At 34.9% G+C, this 20,609-nt stretch overlaps 1 protein-coding gene across 5 annotated transcripts in view; it reads right to left on the bottom strand.

The window, feature by feature from the left end:
• LOC111514735 (adenylate cyclase type 2) overlaps positions 1–20,609 on the bottom strand; it is a 77,365-nt gene that overhangs the window by 20,527 nt on the left and 36,229 nt on the right. For 4 of the 5 annotated variants that reach the window (XM_074186642.1, XM_074186644.1, XM_074186641.1 and 1 more), the window contains 4 exons: positions 17,964–18,397; positions 13,617–13,778; positions 9,527–9,773; positions 2,036–2,137 (listed from right to left, as the gene is read on the bottom strand). In XM_074186642.1, the coding sequence (XP_074042743.1) occupies positions 2,036–2,137; positions 9,527–9,773; positions 13,617–13,778; positions 17,964–18,397 (945 nt within the window). The remainder of the gene's footprint in view (positions 1–2,035; positions 2,138–9,526; positions 9,774–13,616; positions 13,779–17,963; positions 18,398–20,609) is intronic. The other variant, XM_074186643.1, reaches the window with a different exon arrangement.

Raw genomic sequence — 20,609 nt, 5'->3', positions numbered from 1 at the left:
ATTATATCCGACAGGTGTCAGTGCAGGATTCTTCACTGAAGTTATTCCTGCATATGCTGTTGGCGATACAACTGCCGCAATAGATTTTCAATTATTGGAACACACTTGCAGACCGGTTTCGGGCTGTTTGGCCACTCGTCAGTGCAAGGTAGTGTATATCATCAACATGAAGTCGATGATTTCCGATAATTGAAAATCGAATTCCGTCAGAGTATCATTCCTCGAACTAAGCTGAAGACTACAACAAACAACAGGTTTGTCGTTGCTCCATCTGCCTGTGAACGAGGTAACCAACTGCATATCCAAATTTGCCCAATTCCTCGTAAAAGGAAAGAAATCTTTCACGTATAGTCAGTGGGCATACTTGAAGACTGGCTATAAATCAAATCATCTAAAAGAACAATTCGTTCAGGCCAGTCTCAACACCCTACACAGTAGGTTAATGGACTGACACCTATCATCGACTTCATGTTGATGATATACACTACCTTGCACTGACGAGTGGCCAAACAGCCCGAAACCGGTCTGCAAGTGTGTTCCAATAATTGAAAATCTATTGCGGCAGTTGTATCGCCAACAGCATATGCAGGAATAACTTCAGTGAAGAATCCTGCACTGACACCTGTCGGATATAATCCAACGCCCTTCGTGGTATTAGCCAGGGGAGTAGTTGTTTTCTGATAGGTGTCAGTCCATTAACCTACTGTGTAGGGTGTTGAGACTGGCCTGAACGAATTGTTCTTTTAGATGATTTGATTTATAGCCAGTCTTCAAGTATGCCCACTGACTATACGTGAAAAATAATAGTTAAAGGACAGCAAAAGCCTCACAAGGAAAAAAGCCGCCACAACCAGTACTTGTACTTCCTCACACCAGAGAATTGAAGGAAAGGATAAGAAGAAATATGTCCAAGTATAGCATCAGAACCTGCTTCAGATCTGGGAACACTATCCGTAGCAGCCTCACAAAAACCAGGCCACCAAACGCGGACCGCCATTTCAAGAATTGCATTTACCGGATACCCTGCGAGGGCGGAGAATCATACATCGCTGAAACTAAGAGGCCATTGAAAGTTCGCATTGCCGAGCACAGAAAACACACACAGCGAGGAGAAACCAGCAAATCTGGAATGACAGAGCATTTTTGGACTCATCAACATAACATCAAGTGGGCACAAGCTGAAATTATCCACAACGAGGAACACTGGTTTAGAAAATTCAAACAAGCCGCGTATATGTTGTCCAACAATGCATTCAGCCAAGCTAGCGTAGAGATACGCAATATATGGAAACCTATAATGAAGCCGAAAATGACCAACTGCTGCCAAACGGCGGGAATTACTCATACCGAAAAAAAGCGTGGGAGCTTTGTGCCATATTTTTTGTTTATCAAGCGCCTGTCGCTTTTTCCACAATAATACTAGTATTTTTTGTTCGTTTTTGGTTTAAGTTTATTTAAAGAAATATTTTTGACTTTTCAGTTCAATGTTCTTTAAAAGCATGTTTTTTAGTTTTTTAAACTGTATTTATCTGCTTTAGGATGAATTGCATAACCTCACATTAGAATTATATCAGGTTCTCAAAAATATGAAAATTTCACATCCGTATTAAGGAAGTTAGTATTAACTTGAAGTTTAACGAAAAGTATTGTAAAAACGCCATTATTTTCATTCGATAAAGTATATCAAAAAACCTTCTTTTGCTAATTTTCAGGAAATGAGTCATTATTTTCCAAAATACTCGAGAGTCATCGCACTGTACACTGTATGTACACTTTTTCGATACCAGAACAGAAATATGCACGTTTCGTTGACTAAGTTTACTTCGTCAGGTAATAACTGAAACTCTTTCAATTATTATCTCCAGATGATGTAAACTTGGTTAGTACAATACATGATGAAGAGATATATTTCTGTTGTGGTATTGGAAAAGTGTTTTCAATGACTCTATTTCACGCCAGAGTTTCCAATTCTATCTATCATGTCCAGGATTCTAGATACCCAACAGACTCCGTCTTTTCAAATTTTTCTACTTACCCAAGGTGATAAACATATGGATTTTTTTTCCAAAGTTGTATTTAACAATGTGAGATTCGTTTTGTTTTCATGTCCTTCATTCATAGTATTTGTACATTTGACCTGCAACAAACAAATCATATGAAATTTTCGGCTAACATTTTCCATAATCGGAAAAAAAATTTTTCAAAATGACATTCAAGCAAATATTAGGATTCGTGATTTTCATTTCATGAACTGAATTCCTACAGCAAGACGTATATGAATTAGAAAAAACACATTTTTGAGATTTATTTTGTGTCAGCCGAGTGTCATGATTATCAATTTGTTCATTAAGTCAACATGAATTCAAATGCTTATTCTCGGAAAATATGAATCTCCAACGGAAATATCAATCACACAGTGACGTTTAGTAAAGATTTGATTGTACTAAAGTATCTTAATCTTGCTATTGAATAAAATATAAAAAAATAAAAAACTTAGAAAATTTTGAATCGTTCAAGAAACACTTTATTATGAGATTTTCACTAAAAACTGTTACAAAAACGTCACGGGTGTTTCTTTATACAATACCGTCTTCAGGCATTTGATTTTCAACTGTTGTGCTTATAACGGATTGAAAAATCAGAGTTAATAACTTATGGTGACAAGGACAAACCTTTTGTGAAAAAAATCGTGAAACTGTTTAGAGACTAATAATGAACTTGCTCTTCCATTAGAACATCATACATCGTTGGGCTGAAAAGTTCGTGGGATAACAATTTTTTTGGTAAATTTCGATTTCATCATTCAAAAATAATACAAATTATGAAATTATGAAATGACAACAACAAAAATTAATTGGCGTTCCGGGGCAGCTTGATTAATTCCAGTGGTGCATCTGCTTTTTCAGCTGCAGGAAAACTCAGTAGATCTTGCCCTAATTTAGGCAGACTGTGACGCAATCACACCAGTCAAGTTGCCTCTCAGCAGACAGACAGACAGACCACCCAGGCAACCAGTGTGCACCAAATTGTCACGTGGTGTCCTGTCACCCAGCTAGTTAGGCGGTGAACAAATCAAAGTGTACCAAGTTGTCACGTAGCGTTCTCAAACTGTTACGCAGCTCACCAGCTAATCAGAATACACGCTTCTGCATCTTAGAACATCGTGGTGGTGAATTAAAATTTTCTGTGGAGATAAATAGTTCAGGCAGACAGACGAACAGGCGTTTTCCTCAACGAGACAAACCACCCAGTCACGTGGCGCGCTTACGTTATCCCATCTTTTTCGCTCAACACATTTTTGTTTCATCATCATAAAAAAGTTTTCGATGAAGAATTGAACGCAGGTCATTGGAGTGATAGACCTGATCGTTAGCCTCGGCACCATCGTTAGATATTGAGAGTAACTGCGAGCTGTTGGTAGTGATGGCTTCGGTCATTGTTTCACGAATTGTTTTCATATTTGAATTAGGATTTCTGTTCAGTTGATGAACCTGCAGCACCACATCATCTGAAGATCTTGATTATATATCTCCAGAGGCTCCAATGAATTCAAGATGTTGTCAGAATATTCAGTGACACGACTTTTATCAAACTTTAACCAGTCCGTTTCATCTTTGACTAATGCGTAATAATGACCAGATTCAACACCAGAACCAGAGTGGAAAATTACCGCATGAAGAATATGAAAGTGATCTGGTAGATTGAAGTGTTCATCTATTTCGAACCTTCGTAAGAGTTTGGTGCTTCAATCAGAGGTTGAGTCATGTTTGAAGATCATCAGTGTTAATATTAGATTGACCGGTGCCTTAGCTATACTTATTGGCTCATAAAAGTCAGTTGGTTTGACACATATTTGGCAATACAGTTGATCAGTTGAAATCTCTATTTTCAGATGATTTAACAATAAGCTTTTCACGGATTAGTTTATCAGTCATATTCCAGAAAATCACCATCGTTTTTGTAACCTCTTAAACATGAACTACAAAGTAAACTAGTGAGGATTTTTCCTGAAAAAGATCTACTAACAGAAGACGAGGTGAATTGAACGGAATCATTCAATCCAGAGCGGTCATGGGTATAGATTCTGCTATTTTCCTGCTCACGAAGAGTATTCAACAAGAACCTCAAGAATTTAGAACAATCCTCTTGTTGTCCTAACGAGTATCTAGTGGACTTCCAAGACTCCAGGAAATTGGTTGGAGGGAAAGATGATACCTTCTTACGAAACTGCAGCTGCATGAAGAGGTGTTTGAGTTTGATGAATAAGTAGGACACATTCCCGTTCTCATTCATCATTAAAACTTCTTTCTTGAAATTCTTCGTCTTGAACAACACTTGTGAAATGCTATTCATGTAACAAGTGTTTGCTAAATTATATAATCCAATTTTTATCTCAAGATTCTCAGGAAAACTGCCTACTGATTCGTAAGGAAGAACATGTTCCACATAATCTGCATCAGAACTATTTCTCAAGCTGCAATCGATCCTTCCGAGTGATGAAGGGTTTCGTAGAGGAATCGATTCAGTTCTTGCTCCATGAAGCTCTTCCACTGAAAGGGAACCAAAAACACGAGGACTGCAGCTCATATTTGTGGGGGCGATAATGACCTATATCCATTGACCGCACTGAAAAAGGAAGAGGTGGATCAATCACTTGTGGATTAACCTTGATAGGAGACTGATGAATGTACACATATTTCGACTTGTTTTGGAGAGATTTCAGTTCCGTACTGAAATAAAGGCAATGCATTATCCCATCAAAATCATGTGAAGAAGGAATAGTTGCCTTTGAACGTGAGATACAATGATTATAGCGGTCGATACCATTTTCATAGTACTATTTGTCTTTAGCCTCGAAATGGGCCTCACTTTCGACGATTATCTCTTCATCGGCGATACATTTCTTTCAATTGAAAGCTCAATTCATGCAATTTTGCCATCGTTTTCATTGATTTGTGACGCGGTGCATTGTCTTGATGAAACAGCACTTCAGGGCTATTATTCCACGATTTCGTACTTCGAACGCCCCAATAAAGCTATGTAATAGTCGCTGTTGATGATTTTTTATTTTCTGAAATAGTTGATGAACGTCATACCCTGCACATCCCAAAATACTGATACCATAACTTTGCCAGCAGGCTGTTGCATCTTTGTACGCTTTGTAGATGGTGGAATACGTGCAGTCTACTCTTTTTGATTCTGGTGTGGAATGATGGATCCATGTTCCATCCCTTGTCTTGAATCAACGCATAAATTCGGGTTTTTCATGGTGGAAGAGCTTCAAATATTGCTCAGAATCATCAATTCGTTGTTGTTTTCGGTCAATTTCTTCAAGGACAACACACAAGCACTACAGCAAAATCCTTAAGGCGCTCTCAGAGCGGTGTCTGTGTGAAAGGAGTGATTCACACTGGATTTGAATCGCTGGAGATTGAATCCATTTGGAAAAACATTCTCAGGAAGTTCATTCTACATAAACGCCGTTCTCCAAATGAAAGAGCTCTCAAACAATGAAGTTCGAAGTGTACTGGGTTGAACCTCAAAACGATGAGCAGCCACAGTTGTTGCAATTCTGCTGTCGTCAGCAAAGCAATATATTGGATTCTTGTTTTTTTCCAATAAATCGTTGATTATGAGCTCGCGTAGCACCCACTTCGGAAATAGCTTTCGCATACCCAAATATTTATGTACATGTTCAACACTTTCTTTTGATACTTCTAGTGCTTCAACTCTCTTGGTTAACCTCACTTTGTGGACTTTTTCTTATGTTTTTATCGCTAACAGACTCTTTGGGGTGTCCACTGCGAGCTTCGTCCTCGGTGTTCATTTTACCTCATTTATATTTATCAAACTATTTTCCAACAAATAGTATCACCTTATGGGATACTAGTATCACCTATGGGATACTATGAGAATCTTTAACAACTGTAACGGCTCCGGCACTCAAAGTATCTCCTACCATTATACTTGCATCCATTTCCACCCCTCCATCAGTGTTCAGGACAGATCCATAACCTATAGCAAAGCATTCCTTGAATAAACTGAGTAAATTTTCAAATATTAAAGGGGAGATGAGGCGTCTTGGCAAAAATTAATATTTTCTCCATTATTGAAAGCGGATTGTCAAAGGGCTTGTTTCATGATTTTTGGTCTATAGTTCACTTGATAGAAATTTCAAATTGAAAACCAGTGCACTTTGTTTCAGCTCTCTAAGTACCGTAGTTTTTCCGTAATTAATTATTAAAAATCAAATGTAGTAGGGCAGTTACGTCACGGCCCTATTGCCCTTTCATTTGTAGTCACTTTTTGAATGATTTCTATAAAGTTTTGGAAGAGTAGTAGGATTGTATTTCTTTCTTTTCAATATTTTCACCAATTTTTTTTCTCATCATTTTATCCTTTGGGAACCTAAACACATTATATGAAATGACTCATCTAAACCAATACGCTTAAGAAGGATGAGGGAGTATTCCAAAGAAGGGAAGTAACTCTATATATGAATGTGTAGATCATGCAAAGAAGTAACTTTCAGACACAAACTGAAAGAAAGTCCTCCTGAAACAGATACTTTCATATAAACATTGAATTATACGAAAGCATTTTTTTTATTTATTTTCCACCAACAAAATACATTAAAGCATGAGTAAAGTACTCTTATTTTGGAAAATTTCGGGAAATGTTTTTGAAAAAGTTGTTCAGCAATAAAAAATATATCTAGATTGGAAGTCATGACCATCTAAGTGATTTATTTTTAGCAATTTTTTTAAATGGGGACTACGAAAAAAAATTGCTAAAACGATATGTAAACAGCATCCTGTATAGGTTCATTTCGAAAGCATGTAATATCAAGAAATACATAACTATGGTGTTAACCACAGTCAATTTTTGTAAGGAGTAAAATAATTTTCAAAGTTTTTGGTGCAAAGTTATTTTTATTTTTTGTTAACAGCGAAAATTACTCAATGTTATACAGTATTAATAATAATAATGATAATGTTTATTTTCGATAAAACACAAATTACAACACGTTTATAAATTAAAACAATTCTTGAAAACAAACATACTAATCACTGAAGCAAAAATGCTTATGCGTGATACATGAATGTATAAGAAAATATATATAAATAGAGAGAAGTAAATTTGTAACATAATCTAGGTGGGAAGTCCATATCGAGTAAAGGGTCACAATAAGGTAAATGCGTCAAATTAGTGTAAATGTATCAATTCCGTGTTTCTAAGTCTATATTGGGTAAGTGTGACAATATCGTAACGATTCAGCAAAAGCAATCATAAGCTATTTCAAAAATTTCAGGTTGATAACATTGTTGAATATTATTCTATCAGTTCTGTTTATCCATGTTTTTACATAACGCTTGGAATAAAAATAATTTTTAATAACTTTTATTTCATCTGGTAGCAAATTGAATATTTTCCGAGCCAAGAATTCTACGGAACGTTGCCCAATACACTTTTCACGGCACGGAACATTTTTAAAATTCATCTTAGTTCTTTTATTATATATATGCTCAATGGATTGGAGAGAAATTCGGTTTTTATTCATAGAAGTTAATATTCTTTGGCAGAATATTTGTCTAATATCAAATATATAGTTTTCGGAATAAAGTAGATCCGATGAATACCTCATGTTTTTTTTTAAATATTATTCTCAATATCCACCTTTGTATTACACTCAAACTACTCAAGTTATTTTCTGCCACTCCACCCCATCCCAGGATGCCGTAGGATAGCTGAGACTGGACCAGTGCAAAATACAATATTTTGGGGTTTTCCATGTTCATATAGCCGACCAGATATCTGAATTTGCTTAGCAATCCTCTCAATTTATTCTTTACGCTGGTAATATGCAAGTCCCATCTCATGTGCCTATCTATAATGATTCCGAGATATTTCGTTTAATTTTTTTCCACTATCACCGTATCTTTGTCTATTTCCAAAGGTCCTAGATTAGGTAAATGGTTAGAGTAAATTGTGAACGGTAAGTAATACGTTTTTTCGCTATTTAATGTTAATCTGTTGTATTTAAATCAATCACATATTTTTTGAAAGTCAATTTGGGCCTCAATAATTTTTAGGTCGGACCAAGATTCTCCCTTGTACATAATGGCTGTATCATCCGCAAAGCTGAAAAGACTTCCCGTTGATCCGATTTTCATCAACGTATTCATATAAACGGTAAATAGAAGTGGTCCTAGAACGGTACCCTGCGGCACTCCATAGGTCACGACCCTCGAGCGGCTAAAAACCCCATCAATACCCACCATTTGTTTTCGATCAGACAGATAATCCTTCAACAAATCGAATGCGGGACATCTTATTCCATAGGACTCGATCTTATGTAGTAATCTTTTGTGACATACGGTGTCAAAAGCTCTCAATAAATCGACGAAAATACATAACAGGGGAATTTTCCTGTCCAGAGAACTATAGATTTCACGAGTTAATAGATAAATCGCATCCTCTGTAGAGCGACCTTCTCTGAAGCCAAATTGATTCTCGGAGAGAATGTTGAATTGTAACAATTACTTAATACTCGATAATATCAAATCACAAAACCTCAAAATAAAATAGGTATTTCGGAACAGACTCATTGATTTTCTGGAGATTTTCTTGTTCAAAATAATTCTTCAAAATAATCTCCAGGAAATCAATAAGTTTGTTTCAAAATACCTATTTTATTTTGATGTTTTGTGATTTGATATTATTGAATATTGAGTTCTTGTTACAATACTGTATAGTTTTAAGTACTTTTGGGGGTGAACAAAAAATAAAAATAACCTTACACCAAAAACCTAGAAAATTATTTTGCTCTTCAAAATATTGACCGTGGTTAATACCATAGTTGTGTAATTTGTAATATCTACTTTGATGGCCATGACTTCAAATCTAGATGTATTTTTTAATGCTGAACAACTTTTCTGAAAAACATTTTCCGAGATTTTTCAAAATAACTACTTTACTCTTGTCTCAAAATTAAATATTTGAAGGCTCCTCGTATATTACGTGTGTTGTACTGTATTTTGTTGGTGCATGTTTAGTTTTAGGGGATACACAAACTTTCATCAAAAATAACTTTTTGTTAAAAACCCTTAATAAATAAGTTTCCCATATGGTGCTTCTTTGGGGATAACACTTTATTTATCACGTCTTGGCTTCAGCAGTATTATTTTTGCCAAAAAGCAATTCTTTATTAACACACGCATCTCCTTTTCATCTATTTTCTTCAAACTAACAAAATTTGCTTCACTCCAAATATTTTATCTCACAAACTAATAGTCTGATACCTGTGAAAGTTGAACACTTATCCTTTGAAGATTAGAGTTAACTGGAAATCATACTGATTCAATACTAGTATCGCCATCTGTGTGTTAGCCTACGAACTTTTCAACCCATATACTTATTTGTCTCGAATGTCAGTGAATTAGAAAAATTATCAACTGAATATAAAACGTTATCGACATAATTGATGATTTGATTCTATGAATCAATGTAATGCATAATGTCTCACCATTTCAAAAAGAAGTGGCATGAAAATGAGGAAGTAAATCATAGAAAACAGAGAGAGCCTGATGTGGAAACTATTCATGATTTTCTTGGAGGTTTGTAATATGATACGTAAGAACTTGTTGTTTGGAATTTCATCCAAGTTTTTTGCGCAAAACTTATTATAGATGAATTGTGACCATGTTACTGCGAGTACAATTGAAACGATCACTAACAATATCCCTCGAAAATGCCATGCTGCAATCTCCCACCTGAAAATAAAAATCAGACGACATTACATTTATTCATTCTTTAAATGACATTTTTTTGTGGAGGGCTCGACATTTTATACTGTTTTTCTGGATTTGAATAAAAACAAAAGACAAATTAATAGAGAATCTGCTGTAATGAACTGAAGGGCAAAGGGAATTGTTAACCACTTAAAAAAGCTAAGTATCAATATTAAATTTTTTCAATTGATTTTTTCAATTTGTAGACAAAATTCATGAATTCAATTCACGGAATAAGTGGACTTTCCAGTAGATTATATTACGCCGTAACTTTTCGGGATGAACTTTTGAGTTTGCCCTTTACTAACTACACTTCAGCAGATCCTCTATCGATTTATCTTTAATTTTTTCAGCTATTAATAATTGAGGCGAAAGTTTTAAAGTGGATTTTGGGTTTTGAAAATGGAAATGGATTGTTTTCCGAAAGATAGATCACTAAGGAAAGCTAAGTATAGACATTTTTTTCAATTGATTCTTCCAATTTGTAGGCAAAATCAATAAATACGACACGTTACTGACTAATTGGACTCTTCAGTGGTTTTTATTACACAGGTGAATGAAGACTTCATTTTTTTTTAATAAATTTTTCAAATCGTGAGGTGTAGCCTCACGATTTGATCTCCACAAACTTCATTTGAAAAATATATAATAATAATAATAATAAATGGTCTTTATTTTACGTGGCGGAGTTTAGCGAAGCGCTATTCTTCCACTCAACCACGTTTGAAAAAAAAAGAAACATTCCAAAAAATCAATGGCAACTTCAGGATAATAGTAAGATTAAATTCAAATGTTATTGTTTGGATCACTGTTGGCTGAGCAATTCAGTTTTAAGTTTACTTTTGAATAGGGGTAGTGATGAATTTTTCAAAGATTCACTGAATGAATTATACATTGTTACAGCATGATACGTGAAAGATCGTTCATAGATAGTGCTGTTATGATTCGGAATGTCAAAATTATTGTTGAATCTAAGGAGGAATCTGGGAAGGAGTTTATTTACCAAATAAGGGGGTTGTTGTGTTTTTATCAGTTTGTAAATGAAACAAGCGAAATGCAATTCTCTTCTGTATATGATCTCTGTAATTCAAGCTGAATATTAGTCAAATGTAGGCGTTCTGTATTTTCTGAATTCTTGCAGAAGTTATGGAATCGATACAAGGGCCATAGACGACATCGCAATAATTAAACATAGATAGAATCAGTACGTCTGAAAGGGTAATTTTGAGAGACCTACTAAGATAGTGTCTGTTTGAATACAGATGTTTCAGAGTACCGTACGACCTTTGAATAAGAGTATTGACTTGAACAAATCTGATGTTGTAGTCTATATCAAGTCCTAAACATTTCATTTCGTCAGTCAATTCCACAGAATGTCCAGCAATATACAAATCGGTATTATCCATGGTCCTTCCCCGATCTTTGGCTTTTCCAAAAATTATTGAAGATGATTTACTAGGAGTAAGGTTTAGACAGTCTTGTTGCGAAATCTGAACAAGATTTTTCATATCATTATTGAGCGATGTTTCGTGATCAATAAGCTGATTTACTTTATCGAAGTAGTGAAAGTTAGTGTCGTCTGCATATGTATGAATGTTGAATAACATAAGGACCGTAGAAGTCAGATGTGTAGATAATAAAGAGTAGCGGGGCGAGAATTGGACCTTGCGGGGCTCCATGACATACACTCGTATCATCAGGCTGACTACCATTTATCACAACACGTTGCTTTCTATTTTAAAAAAATGAACTAATAAAGTCACATGCCTCCATACTGAAACCAAAAAAACCAAGTTTAGCGCACATCAGATCGTGATTCATGGTGCCAAAGCCTTACTGTAATCGCGAGACAAGAAAAGAGTGACATTTTCATTATCGGTGGCTGGAAAAATATCGTTGGTTATTTTCAACAGAGCACTAGATGTACTGTGATGTTTTCGAAAATCAGATTGGTGTTCAGGCAGGATATTATTATCAGAGACATAGGAGTATATCTTACCATAGGCTGCCTTTTCTATAATTTTTGATATTGCCGGTACTATATTTATGGGCCTCAAATCATTTGGTGTCAAGGGTTTAGAAATTTTATTTATAGGAAAAATAATAGATCGTTTTCATAGTTCCGGGAAGATACTGGTTTCAAGGCATTTGTTGACTAAATATGTTAGAACTGGAGTTGAGTAAGGAACACATATTTTAATAATTTTGTAGGGCAATTGCCCTAGTAGAAATAAACCTAAGAGCCAAAAGTCTTAATCGGCGATTCTCAGGCGCTATTGTTCTCCTGCGACGACCGGTGCCTCTAGCTCTATGTTCTTGCTCTTCTTGGGTCTATGCCTGGTAACATCTTATAACAGTACGCAAAGATCGATTGGTGTTTGGGAAAGAAACTTTTTGGCTTTCTACTACTCCATCTTGATACAGGAATCAAGGATGAGGGGATCTTCCAAGGAAAGGAAGGAAGTAATCAATTTTAAAATAAGTAACTCTATACATGGATGTGTAGATCATGCAAAGAAGTAACTTTCAGACATAAACTGAAAGAAAGTCCTCCTGAAACAGCTACTTTCATATAAACATTGAATTACATGAAAGAAAAAAATTCTTTCGAAACAAATACTTCTATATGAACACCACAACAAATATTTGAAATACAAACTGAGTATAGTATATCAAGAGTAGTAGAAAGCCAAAAACTTTCTTTCCCAAAAATTAATCACTCCTAAAAATATAACCCCTTCAATTCAAATCTATTGGTTCTTCTTGAAATTCGTCTAACTGAAAAACCTGCCTCACGTAAACCAATAATTCGTCCTCTCCCAAAATTAATAAATTGAGGAATACGACGAAGTCTTGGCACTCGAGGCACAGTGTTAGCAATACGAAACACTCCACAAGATATCCAATAGTTGAATCACGAATAAGAATTAAAATTGAAGAAATGGTTAATGCTCACACAGAACAAAACAGTTGAAAAACTGGTCAGAATAGCTTTTAATACGGCTGAAATTTTACTGGCTTTTTACTGGTCTCAACATAAATACACGTGCAAAACATCATTGAGATATTTTCAATATAAATAGGTGTTCACCTTCCTTTGTCACTAAGTATATTTTGAACATAATTCTGACATCCGGTTACTCGATAACGAAGCAAGTCGTCTTACATGTTTTACCCTCATGTTCAATATATCAAGAATAGGGAATCCTGCAAGGGCACCACTGGTTTACATTCCCAAATTAGCTAATAATTTCAACACATTGATTGATTTAGACTGGACCTCACCCCCAGCACTTTATCGTAAAAATGTTTCAGACTGCATATTGAATACAAGTATTTGAGACTGTTTGAGACACATTGAATACAAGTATTTAAGACTGATTTTTCACATCTCCACAATTTTGGACATTGACTAATAGGTAGTAAGTATAATATAGACAATATTTTTATGTAAATATTTGTTATTCACTTTATTTATCCAAGTAATTAGGCTGAAATAGCCTGTTTGGGTAATAAATAAATAGATAAAGTTACGACACACGTTCATATAAACTGTGGTATAGTGAAGCACTCAATATCTAGTGAAACATTTGAATGGGAATAACATTTTACGATTTCAAAAACAAACATTGACGAGAACGTAATAAAATTAATAATCAAAATGAAATTATAACTATTCCATTCATATGTATATCTTCCACTACACGGGGACATATTCATCTACATATGAAATCAAACCTGAATGTTGGTTAGATTAACTTGTCTAACCACTTTTATGATGGAAGAGATTTTTGCACAATTCATAGTTTCTAACTAAGAACTCACCTTCCCTGTAAAAAAATTTGAAGATGGATACATAAAATGACCACGAAGGAACCTAGTGAATAATACTTGAAAAGTGGATCGGGCACCTTCATATATTGTACTTCAGTTTCCTTTGTTTTGAAAAGGAGAAAAAAGCTGATATCCACATTTTCTTTGAACTGCCTGAAATTGATAAATTTATATATTATTATTTCAAAATACTGCAAGGTTGCAAGTAATGTTCCCATTTCCAAGTAGGCAGATAGTTTTTTTCTGGATAGAATCCAGCAGCTATAGGGTAAGCTTAGGAGTGGAGCTCCATAAATGAGAACAATACTCCAGAGAGGGTCTGATTTGAGCATTATGAAGCATTAAAAGTTGTGTACAATTTTCTGGTTCGGAACAGTGTTTCAAACTTTTGAGAAGGAGCCTTTGGAATTTTAGCAATATGATTGTGACAAAACATATAAAGTCTATTTTAACCCCCAACAAACTAAGAGAAGCAGAAAGCGGCAAGCAGCATAGCAATATATCCGATTTTCGTTTTTTTCCAATGGTTCGTTGATCTAATCCAGGGGTCTCCAAACTTTGAAGCCTTCGGGCCATAATGATTTTTTCAGTTTGTTCCAAGGGCCAATTTCTGCCCTTAACTATGTTTCTAGACTAGGATAGTCGCAAAGTGCGTGACCTAAGCAAACTTACGCTTTTTTTGCATTTCAATTATTATTGTGTATTTTGACACTCAACGACATCTAGTGGCGAGTAGTGGTACTATGTACTATCTTTTTCACCTACCCGCTAGGTGGCATTAGGCGTAATTAAATATTTGGAATTACCGCGTTGGTTCGAGAAAGTTGTGGTTCTAGCTAGTGTATTCCGATCACCTCGAGATGGCAGTAATAATTGCATATAAAAAGGCTAGCGGCGCAAGTGCGAGTTAGTCTGCGTAGAAAAGGCGAAGGAAGCAAAACTGTCTATTGTGAAATAAAGTAACACCCGTCAATAAAAGTATTTTGATTTGACTTATTGTTTTTATGTGTGATTTGTTAGTATGGAAAAGAAGCGAAAAATCGACAGTGAATGCAGAACGTTCCAAAAAAAAATGTAAATTTCAGTATTTTGTGATTGACTCCAGTAATAAGGCGCTATATTTGATTTGTAATGAAACCATAGCTGTTCTCAAAGACTATAACAATGAACGAGACTATGAATCGAAACTTCTTGAAAGTTACTCCAAGTATACAGGAAGTTTGCGGAAGGAAAAACAAGAGTCGGCAACTTGCGCCAGCTTTCGCGTGGCTCTTGAAATCGGAAAACGTGGCAAACCATTCACTGGTGGAGAATCTATAAAAGAATGCTTGATTTCAGTAGCCGAAGAAATATGCCCCGAAAAGGTAAATTTATTTAAAGGTGTCAGTGTGTCAACTAACACCGTGGCTCGGAGGGTGCAAGACATCGCAAAAAATATATCACCTCAACTGTCTGACAAAAATGGACATCATGAGTGGTTTTCTCTAGCATTGGATGATTCAACGGATGTGTCAGATACTGCTCAGGTGTTGATTTTTATTCGCGGAGTAGATAAAAGCTATGAAGTGTATGAAGAACTTCTTTATATTGATAGTATTCACGGCACGACAACTGGGGCAGATATTTTTAAGGGAGTTGAAAATGCCATTAATGAAAAGAACCTTCGATGGAGAAATTTGAAATCTATAACAACTGATGGAGGCAAAAATATGTATGGTGAAAATGAAGGAGTGATTGCATTTGCGTCAAAGGCTGTAGAAAATGATGGTGGTTCGAAACCATTAGTCTTACATTGTATCATTCATCAACAGTCCTTGTGCGGAGAATGTTTGGATATGTCTGAAGTTCTAAAACCAGTCATATCAGTTGTTAACTTCATCAGATCCACTGGGCTGAATCACCGATAAATCCGCGAGTTTATTCAGCAGATTGGAGAAAATGATTTACCATATCATACTGCCGTACGCTGGCTTAGTTGCGGAAAAGTCCTTAAGCGCTTTATTGAACTTCGAGCAGAGATCGAATTTTTTTTTAAATAGAAACAGCGCTCTTTTGCCGATTCAGAAAATGGTGAATGGATGTGGAAGTTAGCCTTCTATGTCAATTTGACAAATCATATGAATTAACTGAATTTGAGATTGCAAGGAGAAAATCAGCTTCTCCCTGATTTATACACCAATATCAAATCTTTCAGGCAGAAAATGATACTATTTCAATCGCAATTACGTAAAAAATGTTCCACACATTTTGAAACCTGTGAAATATTCAGCCACACTAAAGAGACTGAATTTCCCGTCAATTTTGCAATCGAAACTTTGAGTGCATTGAAGATAAATTTTGATACTTGTTTTTCAGATTTTGATGTCATTGCGATGTATTACTTGACAAGGAATTTGATATATACCGGGTGTTGCTAAAGGTTCTCTGTGGATCTTAGCTGACCTTAGACGTTGTCCTATAGTTTTTGTTAGCCTAAATATTGGTTTCACGTCGTCGTGTTTCTCTAAGGTTCTCCCAATCCGGTCTGTAACATTTTTGACATAGAAAAGGAAAGTTTTTCCTTGGTCGTATGACCCGCTCAAATTTTCCTTCGCCGTGCCCATTTCCTTTGAACGCATTTTTCAAATGATTGAGTCCCTCAGGAAGACTCAGTTTTACAAATACGTCGTGCTAATTCAACCAACATTTTACACACCCCTCTCTTTTATTGTGGCTAGTGGTTGTTCAATAATTTTTGATCAACCTTCTATTTGGTATTTTCATCTTCCACAATCTGAAAAATATGAAAATTATAATGGAGAACTTCATACAAGTGTAGAAAGGGCAAACTTTTCAGTTTACCTCGATAAGTTACTGCCTAAAATTGGAGTACTTAACAATTTTGCCTATCAAAAAAATTGCTAAGAAATAATGCAATACTCATCTTTACGTTTCGGATGCCAAAATCTGCCTCCTTCTTCAGAAATGAACAAAAAATTCAAATACATTTGCAGTTATTCCTGTCGGCTGATGGCAAAGAAGTTTTGAAATGTGAAATTATGTCAATGTTGTTGATTAACAACTGAAACATTCTATGTAATACAAGGTGCTCTCCGATATCAATCTGTTGGCATTCCGCCACTATACAAATTTTTCTTCAAGATGGGTAGCCAAGTACGGTCTATTTCTAAGGAGCTATTCGAGATACAGTTCTCTCCAGACATGAGAATATACGCTGATTCTTTTAGCTTACGTCTCTTAGAATGAGGCTCATTGGTAATCTTTCTTGTCCTATTCCATTCCACCCGATGTTCACCGTCTGATTTTAAAATGTGTTCTGATAATTTTGATCCTGTCAATTGTCTATTTTTTATTTAATCTCGATGTTCATTCTCACGCACTTTCAATGGTCTGGAGGTTTCACCAATGTAACTTTTACCACAAGAACAAGGTATTTTATAAATACAATTTTTTGTTTTTTCTTCAGTGTTGTTGGGTTTTGTATGTGTGAATATTGATCTTAGTGTATTTTTTGTTTTGAAAGCTAACATCATACCCATTTCCAATTCGTCTTATTTTTTCAGATAGTCCTGTGAATATTGTATCATTTCTCAGCAATTTTTTTGATGACGGAGGCGGATTTCTGCATTGTTGAGTAATGTATTATTTCTTAGCAATTTTTTTGAAGAGCAAAATTGTTGAATACGACAAGTTACTAATGAATAGAATATTTTTCTTTGTGAAAAATACTTTTACGCAGTAACTTATCGGGGTAAACTGAAAAGTTTGACCTTTCTATACTTGTATGAAGTTCTCCATTATAATTTCCATATTTTTCAGATTGTGGAAAGTAGAAATACCAAAAAAAGTTCGATAAAAACCTGATTTTTCTCCACAAGAAATGACTTTCGTTGAATGTTCAATAATATTTTGAAAGTCAATCTAAAATTGTTTTCATGTCTGTTTTTATATCATCATAAATTTTGTCGAAATAATCCAAAGAGTATATAATTTTTTGGGAAAGAAAGTTTTTGGCTTTCTACTACTCCATCTGATACAAAAAAATGAGATGTATCAGATGGAGTAGTAGAAAGCCAAAAACTTTCTTTCCCAAAAAATTAATCACTCCTAAAAATATAACCCCTTCAATTCAAGTATATAATTGTTGTATACTCAGCAAAAAATTCAACTGATCCCTTCAGAGGTGAATTCGTTACTGAGCGGATATATATTAAAGAAAGGATAGAGCCCACAATAGATTCAAGAGTTGATCAGGAATCAATGCATTACTTGTTTGATAAAAAAATTAGTAAAACTTAAATTGGGTTTTTATGATAGATCTGTAAAGTATATACTCACTGATATTTTGAGAAAGAAATAGAATTTATTGTTTCTTCCATTTCCTCGTTCACTGCTTCAGTACGTTCTGAATATCTTTTAATGGAGTTGTTCATGAATGCCGTCCTTCTTTTGATTGTATTCGTGCTACGTCTTGCCTCAATTATAGACATGGATGCTGAGTTATTACTGACTCTTTTTTTGAAAATTTTGTCCGTCCCAGAGTCTGTTCTTTCATAAACAGCTCTCATGTTATTGGCCTCCTCTATAATGGTCAACTGTTGATTATCTCTTCTGCCAATAAGCTCTTCATTCGACATGGAAATACTTCTCTGCATTTGGCTGAGCCAAACACCATTTGGCAATGAGGTTTGTTTCGAAAATTTTGACAGTCGTGGTTTCATCCCTCGATTACATGTCATGTCGTTCTCGTAACGACTATTCCTTGGATTTGACTAGAAGATTAAAGTGAAGTATGGGATTAAAATTCAACTAATTCTCAATCAATTCGAAACTTAGTCTTTTGTATTCAAACAAAGGCGATTATTATGTGAATATATATTTGTGAATCTTCTAGAAAATCCAACCTATTGAAAGTTTTTGAATTGACTTCTTTTAGAATGTATGAATTGAATAGATCATGCATATATATTCCTTTACATTCCTGAATTAACCAATTGAAAATCAACATTTCTCAAAATCCCAATTGAATAGTTCATTACTCACCTTGGGGAATTTCAACGTATTGTGGTTAGTTACTACATGTCATTTGTCAAAATGAATATGTTCTATATAGTTCAGTCATTATAGTAAGTTCACCTCGGAACTCGGGATACCCAGCTATAAGTCTGTAAATACTTGTATATTGATACCCTTAAAGTTTTCTCAAAACCTACATATGGTAGGGTGTACGCAACTATTAAATTTCAACGTCAAAAGTCACAAAATTCAGTTTTTTGCGCTTTTTTTGTAAATATCTCATTTCCTATGGTTTTTTGGCTATTTGTATTCATTATCAATATTGTAGAATACAAAATTCTCTACAGATTTTGTTTGAAAAATTTTTCATACGGTGAACCGTTTTCGAGATAGAGGGCAGAGAGCGCGGGGTCACAGGATCACTTCAGGTCAACCGGTGCCTCCGGTCGAAAACGCGCCATATATAGTTGATGAACTATCGATAAATCAATGATTATAAATATTTGTCAATTTTTATTAACTATTATATTATATTTTATCATTTTGTCCTGACCCATCAACTTTTTATTCATTATTAATTTATTTAACAACACTTACCTGCCCATGTAATTGCGAAATTGTTAATGAAAATATAGGAGTTATATTTGAATTTTCACCTAATTGATAACTTTTCACATGATGAAAAAAATCTTTTTATTGAAAAATATCATTCAGTACATTCATTTTTATTGAAAGTAAAAAAATTAAATGAAGGGTACAAAAACTACAATTTATAATTTCAATCATCTTCTTCCGCTTCCTCGTCGTCTTCCGGCTGCTGGTAAATTTCAAACTGGTCTTCAATAACGTCTTCAACGACATTTGTCTCAAGTTCTTCCATGATTTCGGGGTCAAAGGTTCCATCTTCGTTAATGTTGCTCTGATATGGTAGAGCATTGAGACAAGCTTGCCCATTACATTTGCCACAAGCTGAAGAGCATTGCAAGCCCGCTTTGCTGCATCCGCCTCGCGAACCACAACCACTCTTACAGTTGCAGAAAATTGTATTCAGCAAATCTTCCTGGGGTTCCAAATCATGCCCTAACCAAATTTGAACTTGATAATATACACGTTTGAAATGTTGATGAGCAGCTACACTTGTTGGTGGAATATTTTAAAGCTGCACAGGCTTATTAAGTTTTGTAGACTTGACGTAATGCATATAACGAAAAAGGTCAAGGCTTTCCACAGATTTCGGAGTATTATAGACTGCCAATAAGGTTTGAGTTCCACTCTCTAAGATAAGATTTTTTCTTGAGTAACTGGAACAACCATTGTTTCAAAACAGACTTCATACGTTTTTGAAAGTGCAGCAGTTTTTCTCTGCTGCTCCATGGCTTTAACGTTTTTACTGTAGTCTGAATATCCGTCAAATACAACAATTATTTTGGAACTGTAATGCCTTTGTAAATAATTCATGTATACATATCAAAAATAAAAGAAAAAGTATCTTCTCTGCTCCATACAACATGATGAAAAAGAAATCCGTCAACAGTAATGAACGTCAAATTATTCTCATTGAGAACAAAATCAATTGGGCTCATGTTGTCATACAATGACGATTTTGTTGTTTTTCTCATGCCATCATTATCAAATAGAGCTGTTGGATACGGAGTCAATTCATATTGGAGATATTCTTCAAGATTACTTTCAAATTGTTTGCTGACAGTAATTCTTTGAAAGAGTAATAATGGATCCACTGCAACTTTACAATCATATATTTTTACAGATTTGTTAACAATGGAAAGCGGCATTACTTTTTCGGAACATTTTAACTTTATTTCATCACATGATAGGCCGTTGATCTTCTTCATAGACTCTAATCCAATTTCGTAAGCTCTGTGGCAGTTAATTTGCTCATTTCCAACAATTCCAGAAGTTATCGATATTACCTGCGTAGTATTTGGAAAAGGATCATGGAGTTTGAAC

This window comes from Leptinotarsa decemlineata, unplaced genomic scaffold (genome assembly GCF_025532065.1).
Source record: "Leptinotarsa decemlineata unplaced genomic scaffold, Ldec_3_MD MMD2_P_RNA_scaffold_4, whole genome shotgun sequence".
NCBI classification, from domain to species: Eukaryota; Metazoa; Arthropoda; class Insecta; order Coleoptera; family Chrysomelidae; genus Leptinotarsa; species Leptinotarsa decemlineata.
Note: the sequence above shows the minus strand (reverse complement) of the source record. Positions and strands in the feature narration are given on the sequence as shown.